The 15,740-nt window shown below is 43.2% G+C and overlaps 1 protein-coding gene across 1 annotated transcript in view; it reads left to right on the plus strand.

Annotated features, from left to right (window-relative positions):
* The first annotated feature begins 470 nt into the window (after nt 1-470).
* Nucleotides 471-15,740, plus strand: part of LOC105562759 (homeobox protein OTX1-like) — a 33,811-nt gene continuing 18,541 nt past the window's right edge. The window contains exons 1-2 of the mRNA XM_012013821.1: nt 471-554; nt 12,538-12,970. Coding sequence (XP_011869211.1) covers nt 471-554; nt 12,538-12,970 — 517 coding nt within the window. The remainder of the gene's footprint in view (nt 555-12,537; nt 12,971-15,740) is intronic.

Genomic DNA, 15,740 nt, shown 5'->3' on the forward strand with positions numbered 1-15,740 from the left:
AGCCGGGAGTTTGGTAACGAGCTTTACATATTGTAGAAATGTGGGCGCATACCTGGCGATCAAAGGCGGCCACCGCGCTATTCACGTTTCGCCCCCCGATACTTAAAGAATCGTCAACGAACCTTCAACCCTTACCAAGACGTGTGCCTTTCTCGATCGAACAATATTTTTCCCGTGCATTCGGAAGCAAATAGGCGTATCTATATATATAGCTATCGATGATAATCCTAGCGAGATCTCGGAAAATCTTTCGGCCTCGCCAATTAGGCGCTGTTCTCTCTCAGAAAGCGCCAGAGAAGAATCCGAAAGAAACGAAGGACGAGATCGGCGCGAAGGGGCTCGAAGGTATGTAGTACCTAAGGGAGAAAGAGCCGCGGCGCCGCTGGTGACACAGCGAGAGTCCCAGTTAACGCGACCTTTAACCAATTCATAGGCTCGGGTTAAATCCCGAGGATTTGCGGCTTACACTGATGGTGTTTACCACCACTACGGGAGATTTAGCAGTTTCTGCGGCAAACCGGCCCTCTGGACCACGCCGTACCCCTCCGGGCCAGGTAGAGGTGCGCCGCTTTGCGGAAGCACGACACAGACGTCATGCCGCTTTTCCGTCGCTTCGCCAAAATGTTGGCCGCCGCTGACTGCCGTTCTATACGTCGTCGAGTGGACTCTATGTTATCGAACGCTAGAAATACTCTTGAAAGAAAACTCAAGGCTGGAACACGAGGCGCGGATTTTTCCCAGTCAATGCCTTTGATAATATTTAGCGACTGGATTAGTTTTCGGACACACCTGACAGAACAGCTCGTGTTTAACTTTGAAGGAATCTGCATAGCTTTTTACACTTATTTGCTTACGGACATCATCAATAATCCCTCGAAATCCATCTCACGCAAAACTTACATATTGGGTTAGCAGACAAGTCCGTTTGGTTTTTGTTTTTCGGTGCAAGTTTGCTCCGGTTCGCTCTTGCGGTTCTTGGCTCTATTGTAAAACTCGAATGCGCATCTGAAAGGCTAGGTTTCACATAATTGTTCGGTGAGTGTACGTTTAGCTAACATCAGTTTTGTGTGTTCTGCGTAGCTGTGAAAATGGGAGGAAACAACGTTCCTCCAAAATTCCGTTCTAGAGATTTCTACATCAATGACTGTCGCCTGAGATTAATTAAAGTGATGTGAAAGTTATCATCGATGAAAATACACCCCAATCGGTGCGGGAGATTGCTGCGACATTTTATGTATCCCATACAAGCGTTGATAAAAATTTCTTTGGTGTATAAAAGAAATTGTATTTAATTCCACTCTAAAAAACCGAACGAACTTGTTTGCCAACCCAACACTTTTAAGAATCCATTGTAAAGAGAGCACGGAGGAATCAACTACCTAACTAAGGTTTATGGGCGTCGCATCGCCTTTAGCCTCGAGTCTTCGGAATCTTACAACTGCTGACACGGCTACAATTCTCCTATCGTTTCCCGTACAATGGAGAATCGTAAGTTTTATCAGCGAGAAATGAGAGCCGTCGAACAGGCTGCATTTTAAAGTTGGCCAGCTCGGACCGTCGAGTTACGATCGCGGGTAAATCCACGCGTACAGATGCGTCCCGTAAATAGCGAGCGATAACGGAATAGCATCAATGGACGGCCGTTTTGATGAAAGGCATCGACGAGGCTAATTGGAGGCCTGGAAGAATTATAATGGCGACGATGACGCATGGACGGACACCGATAATTCGTTATGTTACGAACATTTCGTAATGGTGCCGGGACCGTGTCTAATGGCCGCGGATCCGTGGGTTCCCGCGTGCGCGTCGTCCTTTCACTTCTTTCCGGCGAGCTTCTCTTCTCTACCGACGAGCGACGAGGGTACGTGGCCGTAAAAATATACCGCTATCCCGTGAAAGACCTACCGATTGCCCTTTATTGCCAATTGTTGGCCGCACCGTTACGCCGCGAGTCATACTTAGAATATTCACGCGCGCGGGGGGTTGGGAGATCTCGGGACTTTTTAACGGCGCGATTACAACATTTTGATTAAGCGCTCATAGACGTTTCACGCGCGAGGAAGCATGCCTCGTGCGCAATGGACATGCCGAGTAACGTTATCCGCACAGAGACGCGACGGATAATGCGCTTTAAATCTCGTAATTATTTAATTTATCGGCTCAACCCGACTGACTAATAAATCAATGTTACTTCAGAATTAAATAATTTACGGACTGTCAAATTAAAGCGCATCCCTCACAATGCTCAAACGTAATAAATCATAGGGTAAGTCGTGTGTTATTATCGACTCGGCGGTGAGATTGGATAATAATTGATAACGCTGATGCGCTCCCGTATCGTGCGGCGTGATATTTTATCGTCTTTACGGTATTTTAGCAAAGCCGCCATGTGCTTAAGCGACATTATAACAGAGCGAAATTTCCGGCGAAAATTCCTCGTGCGGATGTAGTGCCAAGGCGATGGAGATACGCACGGCGCGCAATCTTTCGCCGACATCATTACCCCAGCGTCCATTAGGGCTCTCACAAAGCAGTCTCGCTGCCGGAGCCTTTGTGCATTCTATATACACCCATCCACCCACGTGCACTAAGTTTTCTCGAAATTCACGCAACTGAAAGCTCCCTCCTCCCTCTTGGCTTTCTCCTCTTCCTCCCGCGTCTTTCCGGGGCGAAGAGGAGAAGAGCTCGACGTAACGCGGACCTCGCAACGTGCGCCGCGTTAATAACTATACCTGCATATATGTACTTTGTACATGCACGAGCATTTATTTCGCGCCCGTAACGACAGTGGCACGCAACGAAGAAAAATACGATGGGCTCGCGAGCGCGAGCGCTCGCACCCACAAAGAGGAGCTCGTTAGATATCGCAGATAAATATCGCGCGTGTAATTTACAATGAGCGTCTTAAAAGGGAGGAAAAATTGCCTCGCTCGCAATTAATGCGAGTTTCACTTCTGCCCTAATTAAATTGTTGAGTAAAGCTGCCGCTCGTAACGTTCCGTGCTCTCAAATTGAACCTGATCTTTAATGTGTAACGGCATATATGTAAATTAAAGGGGAAGAAGCGCCAGCTACACGAGCACTATTTGTAAGATGTTCTCAATATTATCTAATTTTTTATCCCTTACTAAATGACTCGAATAATTATGTAAACGTTTCGGCTTTAATAAGCCTTCCTGGGTTACAATTTCATGTAGTCATTAGCGAGACATTCACACAATAATTAAGCTGTCGTCGTAATACATAAAAGTAAAAATATATATACACAATAAGTAGGAGCTATTTGAGTCAATTGAAGAAAAAGTCAGATAAAACATTTTCGAGACACCTAAAACTAGTAAAGACACATTGAATTAATCTCAACAATAAAAAGTAATAAATTAATACAGAATATAATTCTTGACTAGACGGCGCTTATAACACTTGACGTCTTTTTTTTCCTTTTTTTAAAAAAGGAAATATTTTACGTAACATTTTTCCCTAATCTAATTGGGTCGGCAATTTTTCGTTGCCGGTAAATTTATCGAAATCTTGCTTCGTCCGCGGGTTTATCCACCGGCGGCAGCGGCGACGTAAACGCAACCGGAGAAAAATATTCCCGCGCCGTGGAAGTCTCGAGCGCAGGAGGCACACGCACGAGAGGGCCGCGCCTCTAACACGCGTGAGCTCTCCTCGCCGCATCGGCATACCTGTCGGTCGCCGTGGCCAGGTAAATATGTGGCCGGGCCCGCGGCACGGCACATATGTATCCGCACATAGCAGCCCAGTTGGGCCTCTAATGATGATCTACGGTTAGCTACCGCGCACAGCTTCTATAAACCTCCTAATTTCTCCTCTATAAATTCGTCGACGGGGGGGCAACACCCGCTTCCCTCGCACGCTCGCCCTTTCTTCCTCCGCACCTCCCCCCCCCCCTGCCGCTCTCGCGTTCCTCTTGATCTTTTTCCTCCCCATTTGGTCCGAGGGCCCGACGATCGGAGAGGACCCGCCGGCCTCTCTTTCCCACCGGGACCGTCATAAATGCGCGACTGTATTTAATATTTCGCGAGCCTGTGTGACGCGTATCGTTTATTATCGACCACCGCTCCCGTGAGCCCCGCGAAGACAGTGGGAGCGGGAGGATGAGACGAGAACGATCCTGCGAGTAAGAACGAAGGCGAGATGGAAGAGAAAAAAAAAGAGTGAAGAGGATCTTAGGATGAATCCGTGCTTCTGCGAGATACGACAAAGGCAACCGTGAGACTCGCACATTTTTTTTTATATTCGCCAGCTGAGAAAACATTGTTCGAAACGTCTATCGATGCTTTTCAGTTTTGCTCCTTCGATCCGCGCCTCTCGATCGCCGATCGAGCGGATCGCGAACGCCGTTCGGGATTCGCGACGGCGAAAAAGGTGTTGCCAGACGGTCGTAAAACGATGCGTTCGCGGGGACCCGACGGTGGCTGGGAGATTTTAGCACAAGGAATGAAGAGAGGCGTGAGGAAAACGTCGTCGCGTATATCCGCGAGCGCGCGTGTATGCGCGACGTTAGAATTTAACGAGCGCTCACGCGAATCGTGAGTTACGTCGGAATGTCTCGTGCATACGTCGGTCGGTCCCGAGCGCGATATAAAAATGCCAGCGTTATGATTCACCCCACTTGTGATTGTATTCCCGTGAGATCGTCGCCCGCCGACGGCGGTGGGCGAGCTATCGCGGGTAATTTCGATAAATGACCGCGCGCCTCTTGCATTTACGCGTTTTGCCGAAGGTACGGAGCTTTGCGACGAGAGCGATGTTCCAACGCGGATGCTGTCGAAGGGTATAACTTGGCATGCCGAGGTAACGCATTCCGCCGAGGAAAAATGAGATGCCGTTGGCTCTACATCGTGGCCGATGCAGACATCAGCGGGGAATTCCCGCAAATAGCCGAGTAGTTGGACCTGACATCACCGGAATTTCAAATCGAAGCTTGTGAGGTGGAGTGGACGAAAAAAATGTGCGCGCCCGTAAACCGGTTGGGGTGAATTGGAATTCGAGTGAAAGTAATGAAATCGATGAGATAAACGATGCGAAAATGATCATGGAACAAGTCGCGAAAGTGCTTGCCCTCCGAGAGGATACGCTGGTGAACTTTTTCAATTTCCCAGTTGGCGCATCGCAATTTATTTTACCGGTCGTTATCTCGACATCGCAGTTGTATTTCGATTCATCGAAATTTCTAAGTTTGATTGAAGTCACCAAATAATTGCCTCCGCAATTTATCTAACAAGAAGATGAAATTTTGTAAATTATAATTGCTCGTGGATATCAATATATATTGGTTTCTGTAAACGTAGATATTGAGTAAGATATTAATTTACTTATCGATTTATTATCGCGATGTTTTAGTAAATTATTAGAGACCATGAATTATTTATTGGTAGAAAAATTGTACGAAAAATTGTTTATCTTGACTGCACTGATGTAGATAACTAATTGTAAGAATCGACAACTTTTTATCGCCGTTCGAATGAAGGAAAAACGTTTGCGCCGGTTGATGTAAAGAATATTTTTCAGCCCTTGCACTAGAAGTCAATAGTCAATTTATCATTTACGGTGTAATAGATTAAAACTGCGAGGATCTTTCGTCACGGGGTTTGAACTTAGCGGGCGATACGCCAAGGCGATGTATCGTTGTGCACACCCGTGTAATTTTCTATTTTCTCGATATATTGTATACAGCGCGCGCGTTTTGCTGTGTCTGTTGTTTAGACGGCGGGATTGCAAGTCGAGATGCCGACAAAGTACGATCCCGGCGGTACAGGAGAAATCGAAGGGCGGATAGGAAAGCTGGAGGAGGGAAAACATCAGGGCGGAGCCTGAACACGGGAGGAGGAATAAAACGCGCAAACTCGCAACGCGAACGCCTCTCTTTCTCCCTCGTCGCCGTCCTTCTTCCTCTTGTCTTTCCTCCCCTTTCTATCCCGCCGACTCCCCCTTCCCCGAACGAGTCACCCCATCCGGTTTTCCTCTTTTCACTTTTATATGGATTTTTTTAGCCGTGCGCGCGGCCCTTCTTCCTCTCATTCGTCGAGAGCCCTGCGCAAACTTGCCGCACGAGCCCTCCTCATTTCTCTCCTCCCCCCCCTCCCCGCCTTTCTCTCTCTCTGTCTCTCGTGTACTCGCACACACATACACAATCTCCGTCCTTTTTCCCTTTTTACTTTTTCCTCCCCTCATGAGTGCTACAATTCAGTGGTTTTAATGTCTCGTCTATTTCTACTCCGTTAAAAGTGGTCATCATCAAGGTTCTTACGTTGCTCCGCTTTTCTTGAATTGTTCCTTGTTATTGTATCGCGCTTCCCTACGAAATTCGCCTCGCGAATCATACTCTGTCATCTGTTTCAGAGGGATATTATTTCGTATTCGTAAAACCACGTTCATATTTCACGCTACAAAGTCTCTCGAATGTCAAGTGCTGTTGGCATTATTGGGTCATTATTAGCAATATATTTTTTCTATCTCTCAATCTTTTCCTTTTTGTGCAGTATTACATTTGCACGTGTACATTTATTACATTGTTGAGAGATTAGCGATGGTTACATTATTTATATATGCGTAAGGGTGCGTAAAATATTCAACAAATAACCCGAGGGCAGCAGCGGAAGCGAGGACGCTTCAATAATGGCGACTTACGGCGTGCAAATCGAAGTTTGCGCGACTTTCCGCAATCGTTTCGCTGCCCGTTCCGTTCCGACTTCCCTCGAACCGGTTGTCGTACGTAGGAAGTTGCTTTGTTAGCTCCTCTTTCCTCTCAATTTATCGGGCCCCTTCCAGCTCCGGTAACGAGTCACGCTCGTGCCACGCAATGGCGGTCGCGACGGGCTACTCGTGTATGAAACGGAGACTGCTCGCTGAGTCACACGCGTTCTTACCCCCTCGGTGCAAGCCTCTTATAATCCGTGAATTGATTAACTTTCGATGCGTTTTAGAAGAGTCAAAATGTACACACGTGCGCGGGAATAGCGTCCCGTGCATTTATGCTCATTAGAACGGGAATAGGTAATCAAACTTAGGACACTATTTCAGTGGCATGAATCGATTAATAGATTCACAAATAGCATAAAATTGTAATATAATATTGTATTACATAATTTTATTATTATATTATATCATATTAAATAATATAATATAATACAATATTAACTATACGATATAGTATTAAAAAATAATCCAGTGCAGTCACAATTTAAAAGCCTGAAAATGATACAGCTTTTAATTATATTTGCATGTATATATTTATTATATTGAGTATTTAAAAAAAATTTGTATTAACCATCACATAGACTTATTCTCGATTGAGATGCGACGCTGTCGTACGACCATTCTTTTTTATTATCAATTTGACGTAAAAGCCATATCATATGTAATGTTTGTATGAATAATAGTTAAATAGATTGTATAAGTGGATTAATTCTGGAACATCAACTTAAAAAAATGTCTAGTCTAGACATGACTAATCTTCCTCCCGCTAATAAATGCTAGACAAGTAGTTAACTTTTAATCGGAAGGTAGGAGTGATTTCATATTCGTCAACGCTAAAGGCCGTTGCGTTGAAATAAAAAAAAGAAGGAGAAAAAGTTACGAGCCGTCAGAGATTAATGTTACATCTAACTTGAGGAAGGTTGCTGAAATCACAGCCGTCAGCTCTTTTCAATCCAATTAACGTGAGAAGATTATTTTGGAAACACCGGCTGTGGCGACATATTAGAGTACCACGATCGTCCTTTGCAGCGAAAGGATTAACCCATAAACGAGCGTAACGACTCGGGCACTTTTAAAGAATGCGAAATCGTCCCCGATGTCGTTTAATCGCTGGACAATCGTGCTCGTCGTACCTCCACCCTTCCTCTCCCCCACTCCTCCGCAGAGGGGATGTCAAAGTTTTTCCGGTAGTACTCGCGTTTCACCGAAATCGTCCCGACGGCGACGACGCTAATCGGCTTTCGCGAGCTTTGAGGTGTTTAACGTCGCCGGCGCGATTTTCGCGGAAGTAACACCGATAAACCGGCGAAATCGAATATCGATCGTCCGCCGTCCAATCATAAGATCGCGTACACGGAGGCTATCGATCTCGGGTTTTCGCGCGATCGAAACCTTGTGTTCTAAAGCGCGACGTTGCGCAAAGAGAGCATGAAAATTTAAGCATGTCTAATGCAACGGCGTTTTATTGGAAGAAAAGGATTAAACGTAATCAAGGTCGTCCGCAGGATTTTTTCCAGTGAGGGGCACGATTCAAAATGTCAGGGGAGGGCATGATTCAAACTTCCAAAATTTAAATAGGTATAAATTCAAATTTATACACCTTTTGATACACAGGTCTCTTCTCTTTATCAAGGAAAGAGCAAGCGTTTAATTTCTAACTGATTCCAAGGGGAGGGGGACAGGTGCCCCCTCTTGCCCCCCTCTGAGTGCAATGCATATAAATTATCTGGTCGTATGTTAATTTTTGGAAGGAGAAAGAAAACGTCGCGAAGTATCTTGATGAAAGATTGCAACGATTACTCAATCTAACAATGAATTTTCTACTAAACAGATTTCGCTTCAAGGGCACTAAGTTCATGGTGGAATCAACTGATGATGCCCATTAATTTAACAGAAACCCCGCTATCTCATATTATAGGAATCCTATCTCACAATAGAGGACTTCCTCTAATATCGACTGAAATATTTCGTAATGACCTACTTCTTCTTTTTCGTAAAGTTGCAAAGTTGTTCAAAAGAATGACTAGTCTTTCTACGTATTCTTGAGAGTGTACGTCCCATCGAAAACCATTAAGTCTGTTCTCTTCTGACTTGAAGATTTTCCATGACCTTTTCACATTCAAAACAAAGAAGAATGGGCGAAAGTAGAACTGGTCTTAAACTGGCATTATCTTTTTCATTTAGACCGTTGTAGGTAAACACAAGGATGATTGCAAATATCATTGCACACCATACGGTGCTCGAGATTTTAATTGGAACAATAAAAGATAGCATAATGCTCATCATAATAATCTGCAGACAAAGATTCGTGAAATTTATTTCATCGCGCGTCTGCGCGTATGTGTGTGATCAAGTTAATGTTTATTTACTGAATGTATCCAGATACGCGCCGATTGCGTGTGCAGATTGTCACGAGAGCGATCGGGGACTTGCGCAATCGCGCGATAAACGCCGCGTGCAAGTCAGAATTCGCGCATACGTTTACATATTTTAGAACGGAAACTTAAATCGAACTCGCGACTCTTTGGATCTCCCTCGTGGCGATTTTATTGCTTGCTGCAACACCTTAGCATTAGAAACTACTTATGCTTACTATAACTCCGCCCCAGACACGACGTAGGATTAACGAAGAATAACACGGAATAAATTATACGCGTATAGAATGTTAGGAAACGGATACTGGATCTAAATGGCGCGTAGTATTCGCGTAATTAAATAAAAAATCAACGCGAGTCTCTCAGACAATTCATTGTATCCGCAAATAGAAGTGATTTTGGTGACGCAAGCTTTTGGTAACCAATGATGTACAGTCGAGTGCATTAACATTGTCCCGCATTCGCAGTGCTCTCGTGACGCGACTGCTACACAATTAATAACACAATTAAACATTGCTCTGCAAATTATTATCGTTCCTTCAACCCATAACCGGTTTTGCTTATAACGTCATTAAAATAGCCTTTTAATAAGTCGAAGCAGCAGCATTAACTCTCTCTCTCTCTTCCCGACCGGAAACCACGGGGGCACAAAGAGTTACACAAGTTGAACACAAAAATGGGACAATTGGGCAATGAGAGTACAACGCGGCTATTGTTGCGGGAGTCATATAATAAGCTACTCTCTAAAAGTCAATCAGTGGATTATTACTGAAAACAGTGAATATTTACTGATTCACATTTGTAATGCACAGATTGACTTTTGTGGAGAGTATATTCGATTATGATTACAATTCGTGGAAATGACGAGTGAACGTTTCGACTCCGATTTGAGCCATTTTCAGCAAAATTAGTTGTCACGCTTACTTGAACCAATAAGGATGCAGAGCTTTATCGGGTGACTCAAGACTAAGGTCTGATTGACTCTCGTGAACAATCCAGTGGGAAAAATAGTATCGTATACCGTTGGCTTTATTTTCGCTCACACCAGCGGTGAGACGCGCACCCATGTGCCGGGGGATGCGACCCCGACCGGGGCTTCTCCTTATCGTACGTCGCAACGCGCTCTTGTTCAGCGTGACGCGAGTATCCGCGGAATTATCGTGGCGCTGTCGCTTAGATTAGTATGAGCGCGCGTATGAGCGCACGATGCGCAGCGACATGTGTGACAGCAGCAGCCGCAGCATCCGCACCGCATCGGGTGGAGCCGCACGCGCGCCATTCGCGCGTCGTACTCGTTGCACGCGGGAGTTCACTATCTCTCACTCAATTTAAGCCTCATCCGCCGTAAGCGGATCGGCCAAGCTGGCCTTTTAACGTCGGATAGTCTCGCCTCTCGCGGCTGCGCGGCATAGACGCCTATAACAAACATTATCCGCCATAATGCGCCCGTGTAAACATACCTACCTACGTGGCGCGTCTGCCAACTCGCTTCCTTTTCCCCCCGTTGCACTTCCCCTTTTTCCCCGACCGGATAAAAACACGGAGTCCCGAAGTTTATTTAAGCATTTAGCGCCGAGTTAAGTTACACGCCGGCTAAGCCGACTTTTCGGCACGCTTTTCTCCACCCCGTTCGATACTTCCGGTTTGCAGCATGTGGTCGCGGCATCACGATTCCGCACCTTTCGTCGCGCGTACCTTTCAGCGTCCACAGACGATGGATCCGCTCGTATGCGAACCAACGGCCGTATTTTCGTTCCCTAATTCGCGATATTGGCGTGTATCGGCCAATGTGACGATTAACGTTTTTCTTTCTCTCATTGGCGAGCTCCTTAGACGATCAATTCGGATTTCACAATTATCACAATGGTACATGCACTCGCTCGGTCTCTGCTTGAGTAATATCGGATTCGGTTGGACGCACCGATGGACCCTTAAGCATATTAAAGCCGTTATACGTTAACCCAATCTAAATATAAAGTGAAACGCGAGTATCTCAAATGACAAAACATGCAAACAGTAAAATTAAGTATATTGAGGACTTCATGTGTACCGATCATTTAGTGCATCTGTTTTAGTGCATTCGATCGAATTCGTTGTAAGTAAAAATCTAATGGGCGTTTTTCGACGAAGGACTTGAGATTTGGATTCTTCACAGAGAGAAAAAAAATAGTCATTTTTGGACCCAACCATATTTTTATAATTCTTCCAATTTCGTTTTTTTTTACAATATTTTACAATACAATTATTGTATATTACTAAATTAAAAGCTCGTTTTGGTTTATGACAACCATATTATAAGTTGCATGGACCAATATTGTGGTTATGAGAACTATAACATTGTTAAGTCAACTATAACTTACGTTGGAGGAATTATAAAAAATATGGTTGGGTCCAAAAATGACTATTTTTTCTCTCTGTTTTTCGTACGACGTTTCGTACTTGGATTCCAGGCAAGGAAGGATCTGACCAGTCATCTATTCGCTCCCTACCACTGATCAACTTTTTTCATTGTTATGTGTGAAAACCGTATATCATTGTGTCGACAGGTAGAAAAGGCGTGGGGACAGAGTAGACGTAGCTATAATGACAATAGAGACAGTAGGACACGAAAAAATCACGTGTCACAAGCGAGGAATGGGACAGTAACCACAGTGCAGCGTGTCGGACTCGGTTGAGCTGTGCAGTGTTGTACATATATGGTGGTTAATTATTCAAACATCTAGTGAGAACTAACGGATAATAATTAAAATCGGCCGGAGAAAACATTGGTGTGATTGATCAACAACTGTACTTAAGATGAACTGTATTAAGATAGGTCAACATTGCATATAAGCAAATGGACAAATAGATAGAATGCTAGTCACCTTTTAGTGAATCGTGAGTTTCGAATAAATGAACGTTTAGTTAAACAGTGTCGGAATAATCGAAATTTTACTGTATCTATTGTTTAAAAATCTGAGTCAGAATTACAATTTCAACAAATATCAATTATCTTGACTGTTTCATATGTAAGATAGATTATCGTTGTAAAATGAGATCTATCTTTCCAAAATTTGGAAAAGGGAAAATTTAAAGTTCTCAAACATTTTTTCTCGTCGAGAAAGTTTGTGATATTAAATTAATTTTAAAAAGAAATTCTCTTTTTTATGATAAAAATACGACATGCAAAAGTGAAAGACTACTCGATGGACGACTAGAATTTTGAAAATTGAGCTCTCCTTTACAGTTTGGAGATTTTGAATAGTTTTGTAATTTTCGGAAAGTTTTCTATTCAGAGTTTAATCCACGGAAACTTGGAAAACTTTCCAGTCAGAAATTTAAAACGTTGGACTATTTCACTTTTAGTTTTATTCCCCAAGAGTCGAGAATAATTGTCAGAACTGTTCACCTACATTTTTTACGAAAAATTTAATTTTAACCGCTAATTCTTTTACAGGCAAAAGAGCTTTGCTACAACAGCGCACTGCTGGAAGGACTCACGCCAAGACCGACGGAGGATAGCGCGAGGCGGCCATTATACGGCGCTGTTGATCGGGTGGAGAACACCTGGTGGCGGGGCGACCAGGGCGGAGGCAGTCACGCGATAAGGGAACGTAATAACAACACCGCGGTGGCGGGTGAACTGGTATCTCGTATCACGAGCTGCCTGAATATGGCGGGTTACCTGAAGGGCGCGACCTGCGCCTCGACCGGAAACCCTCATCAATACCATCCACACGGACACCCGATGGGGGTCGGCACTCATCCTCATCCTCACTCGCATCCGCATCCCGGCGCGCATCCTGGCTTGCCGTCGCATTTCGCCCTCACTCCGCACGCACATTCGCATCATGCGCTCGAACACGGTCTAGCCGCCGCGTTCCCGCAAGGTAAATTCCTCCAAGTTTTTTTTCAAATTTTGCCGCTTATCAGACATGCAAATCTAATCAACCAAGTCAACTCAAACCTAGATCAAAAGTTTTAGTTTCTTCGAATCGAAAGAAAAAAAAGAGGTGGAATTATGTAAATCGTAAATCTAATTTTTTATTGTTTCAGTTTTAATATTTAATATAATAAAAATATGATTAATATAATATATTATTGGCGACTTCATTCTTTGGGTTTGGATACTACTTGTAAGAGATTAAATTCTTTACAAGAGAAAGTACTTGTAAGTACATTTCGAATCTTGCAGGTACGCATTTCAGAATTCGAAACTAAGTCGGAATTCGATTAGCCTGCAAGTACAGTGTATCAAATATTTTTTATATTATTCGAATCCCAAAAAACTTGGTTATTGGATTTGGATTTTTAAGTGTAAGATTTTTAAGTAATAGAAGAAAGTCCCCTGTTATGAGATAGACTTCTAATATGGATAGTAGGTTTTCAACATCCAAATGCAATCATAAAGCTTTTTCTCGCAACGATTACATCATCTAACGATGAATATTCCACCAAACAAATTTCACTCCAAGGACAATAAATTTATGGTGGAACCAACAGATAATACCTATTAATTTAGCAGAAACTCCGCTATTTCCGATTAAGAGTCTGTCTCATAATAGCAGACTTTCCTCTACATTGAACTTGATCCCATAAGAAACTCTGACACTGCAAACTTTCGTAATATCATAATCATAAACGCGATAATAAAATCGTAAAAAGAAAAACATTAAACTTTAAAGCTCCATTTATGCAAAGTCAATTGTGCAAGACTGTGTCAAGTGACGATGCTTCTTGACGACGATTTGAAAAGTAAGATGCGCTTTTTCGGTATATATGGCGTCGAAAATTGAACTCGCTAAAACTGATCGTTGCACAAAAGTCTGCAGCGCGAGATGTAGGCGATTAAAGAATTATACTGCATGCTACATTATTCAGAATTGAGATTGATATCGAAATAATCACACGAATCACAGACAGTTGAATAATGGCTAATTAAAATTCTTGAACCGCGGAGCTAAGAGCGAATAAAGCGAATTGAGTTTTTAACAAGCCGATCGTAGTAATTAATTTAAATGCAGTGTCCTACTTGCGGGATATCCTGCTCGATGTTGGAAAAATGGACAATAAAATTGCTTGCACATTCCTGCTCGAGAATAACTGTGGGTTGTTGTCAATAATGGGACTTTATACCGAATGCACGTATTCGGGATTTGTCGTAATAGCAAGGGATTCGCACGGTTCGATACTGGCGTGTATGCACGGACAAGTTTTCAGGTAATCGTGAGGTGGCGGCAGCGGTACCGTTCTCCGTATCCACGTTTATTAGCCGCGTCGTTTGATACGGTTCTCAAAACGAAAACATTACACGAACCATGAAATACCATGAAACGAGGGGGGAGGGAAGATGAGCGAGATTTCCGATGACGATCGATCCGGCCGGCTAATCCACTGAAATAAAAGACGAGTGTTTAATCTCCGCGACTCGGCGTTACAACGGTGTGACAGATTTTACGGCGTATTCATTCAACAAACGCCGTCGGATAATCTCTCCGCGCTTAAGGGAGAGGGTTCCACTGGAAATTGTAACTTTTCCACTCCCTAGCAGAGCAAATTTTTTTTATTCGATAATTTTCACGTAAACCGCTACGTTTAACTTATTTATAATATAGGCTTTGCAACTGATTGTGAGAGCATTTCAAATCAGTTAGTAACACAACTTTCGCAATTTATTCTGAGTATCAATTTTTTCGCGTACCATCGCGCCGCTTTTAATAAGTGTACAGGACCGTCTGTACTAGAAATAAGCAGTAAGAAGTAAGGGAACCATAATTTTTATCTTGTAGTGTAAAAGCTAAAATAGAGATAATTGTTTAAAATATTTGTAGCGCTGGCCAGATCTCGTGCTCTAATTCGCCGAGAGTAAGCGTGGGAGCTGAAGTAGGAATAAGAAATGGAAGTGACTCATTTCCTTACTCCTACCCTTACTTCTTACGTCAGGCTTACTTCATATGTGATCCTTAAGAAATAATACTTTTTTACAATAAATTAAATTTAAAATGAAAATTACTTAGACACTAACATCCTGGCGCGGCTCTTTAGTCCTTCATTCCTTCGAATTTATGTTTAATACATTTTTATTTTTAACTAAATCTGCCTAGTTTCACAAGTCTTTTAGGTCTTATTATTAATCCTTAAACACACAGCTTTTCGTAGTATCCTGAAAATTTATTAAATAAATGACGACTGCTTGAGGAGTCCTAAAAAATTTTTTTTAATTCTTTTTTGTTAACTTGAACTCCTGCTGTGAACCCTTCTCTGCATTACACAAATGCTAAAGAGAAAAGAGAAGGCCCTTTAGGAATGTTTCAAAATCGTGCATTTCCAGGTCGAGCTTTAGGGTAAGGGAGGGCACAGGAAGCGAATGAAAAGTCGTTTTGAATACATGCAAAATTGCACGCTTAAGGGTGCGCATTTTCTCGGTTTCACTTCCCCTTTTACTAGACTGATATTTAGAAAACTTATATAACTGGCGAAAAATTGACGTAAGTCGCCCAGCAATATGATATTCAAAGCGCGTTCAACGCAGAAAGGGCTTTCAAAATCTATTGTGTATACACACGCGCAAGATAAATCCCTCTTTTTTTATCTTGCGCCCTCTTTGTTCTTTAACGCCCCTGGCGTTGCTCAATTTGCCGAGCTTCTTTCTTCCCCCTT

This window comes from Vollenhovia emeryi, unplaced genomic scaffold, assembly GCF_000949405.1.
Source record: "Vollenhovia emeryi isolate VEMERY1.0 unplaced genomic scaffold, V.emery_V1.0 DF939184.1, whole genome shotgun sequence".
NCBI lineage: Eukaryota > Metazoa > Arthropoda > Insecta > Hymenoptera > Formicidae > Vollenhovia > Vollenhovia emeryi.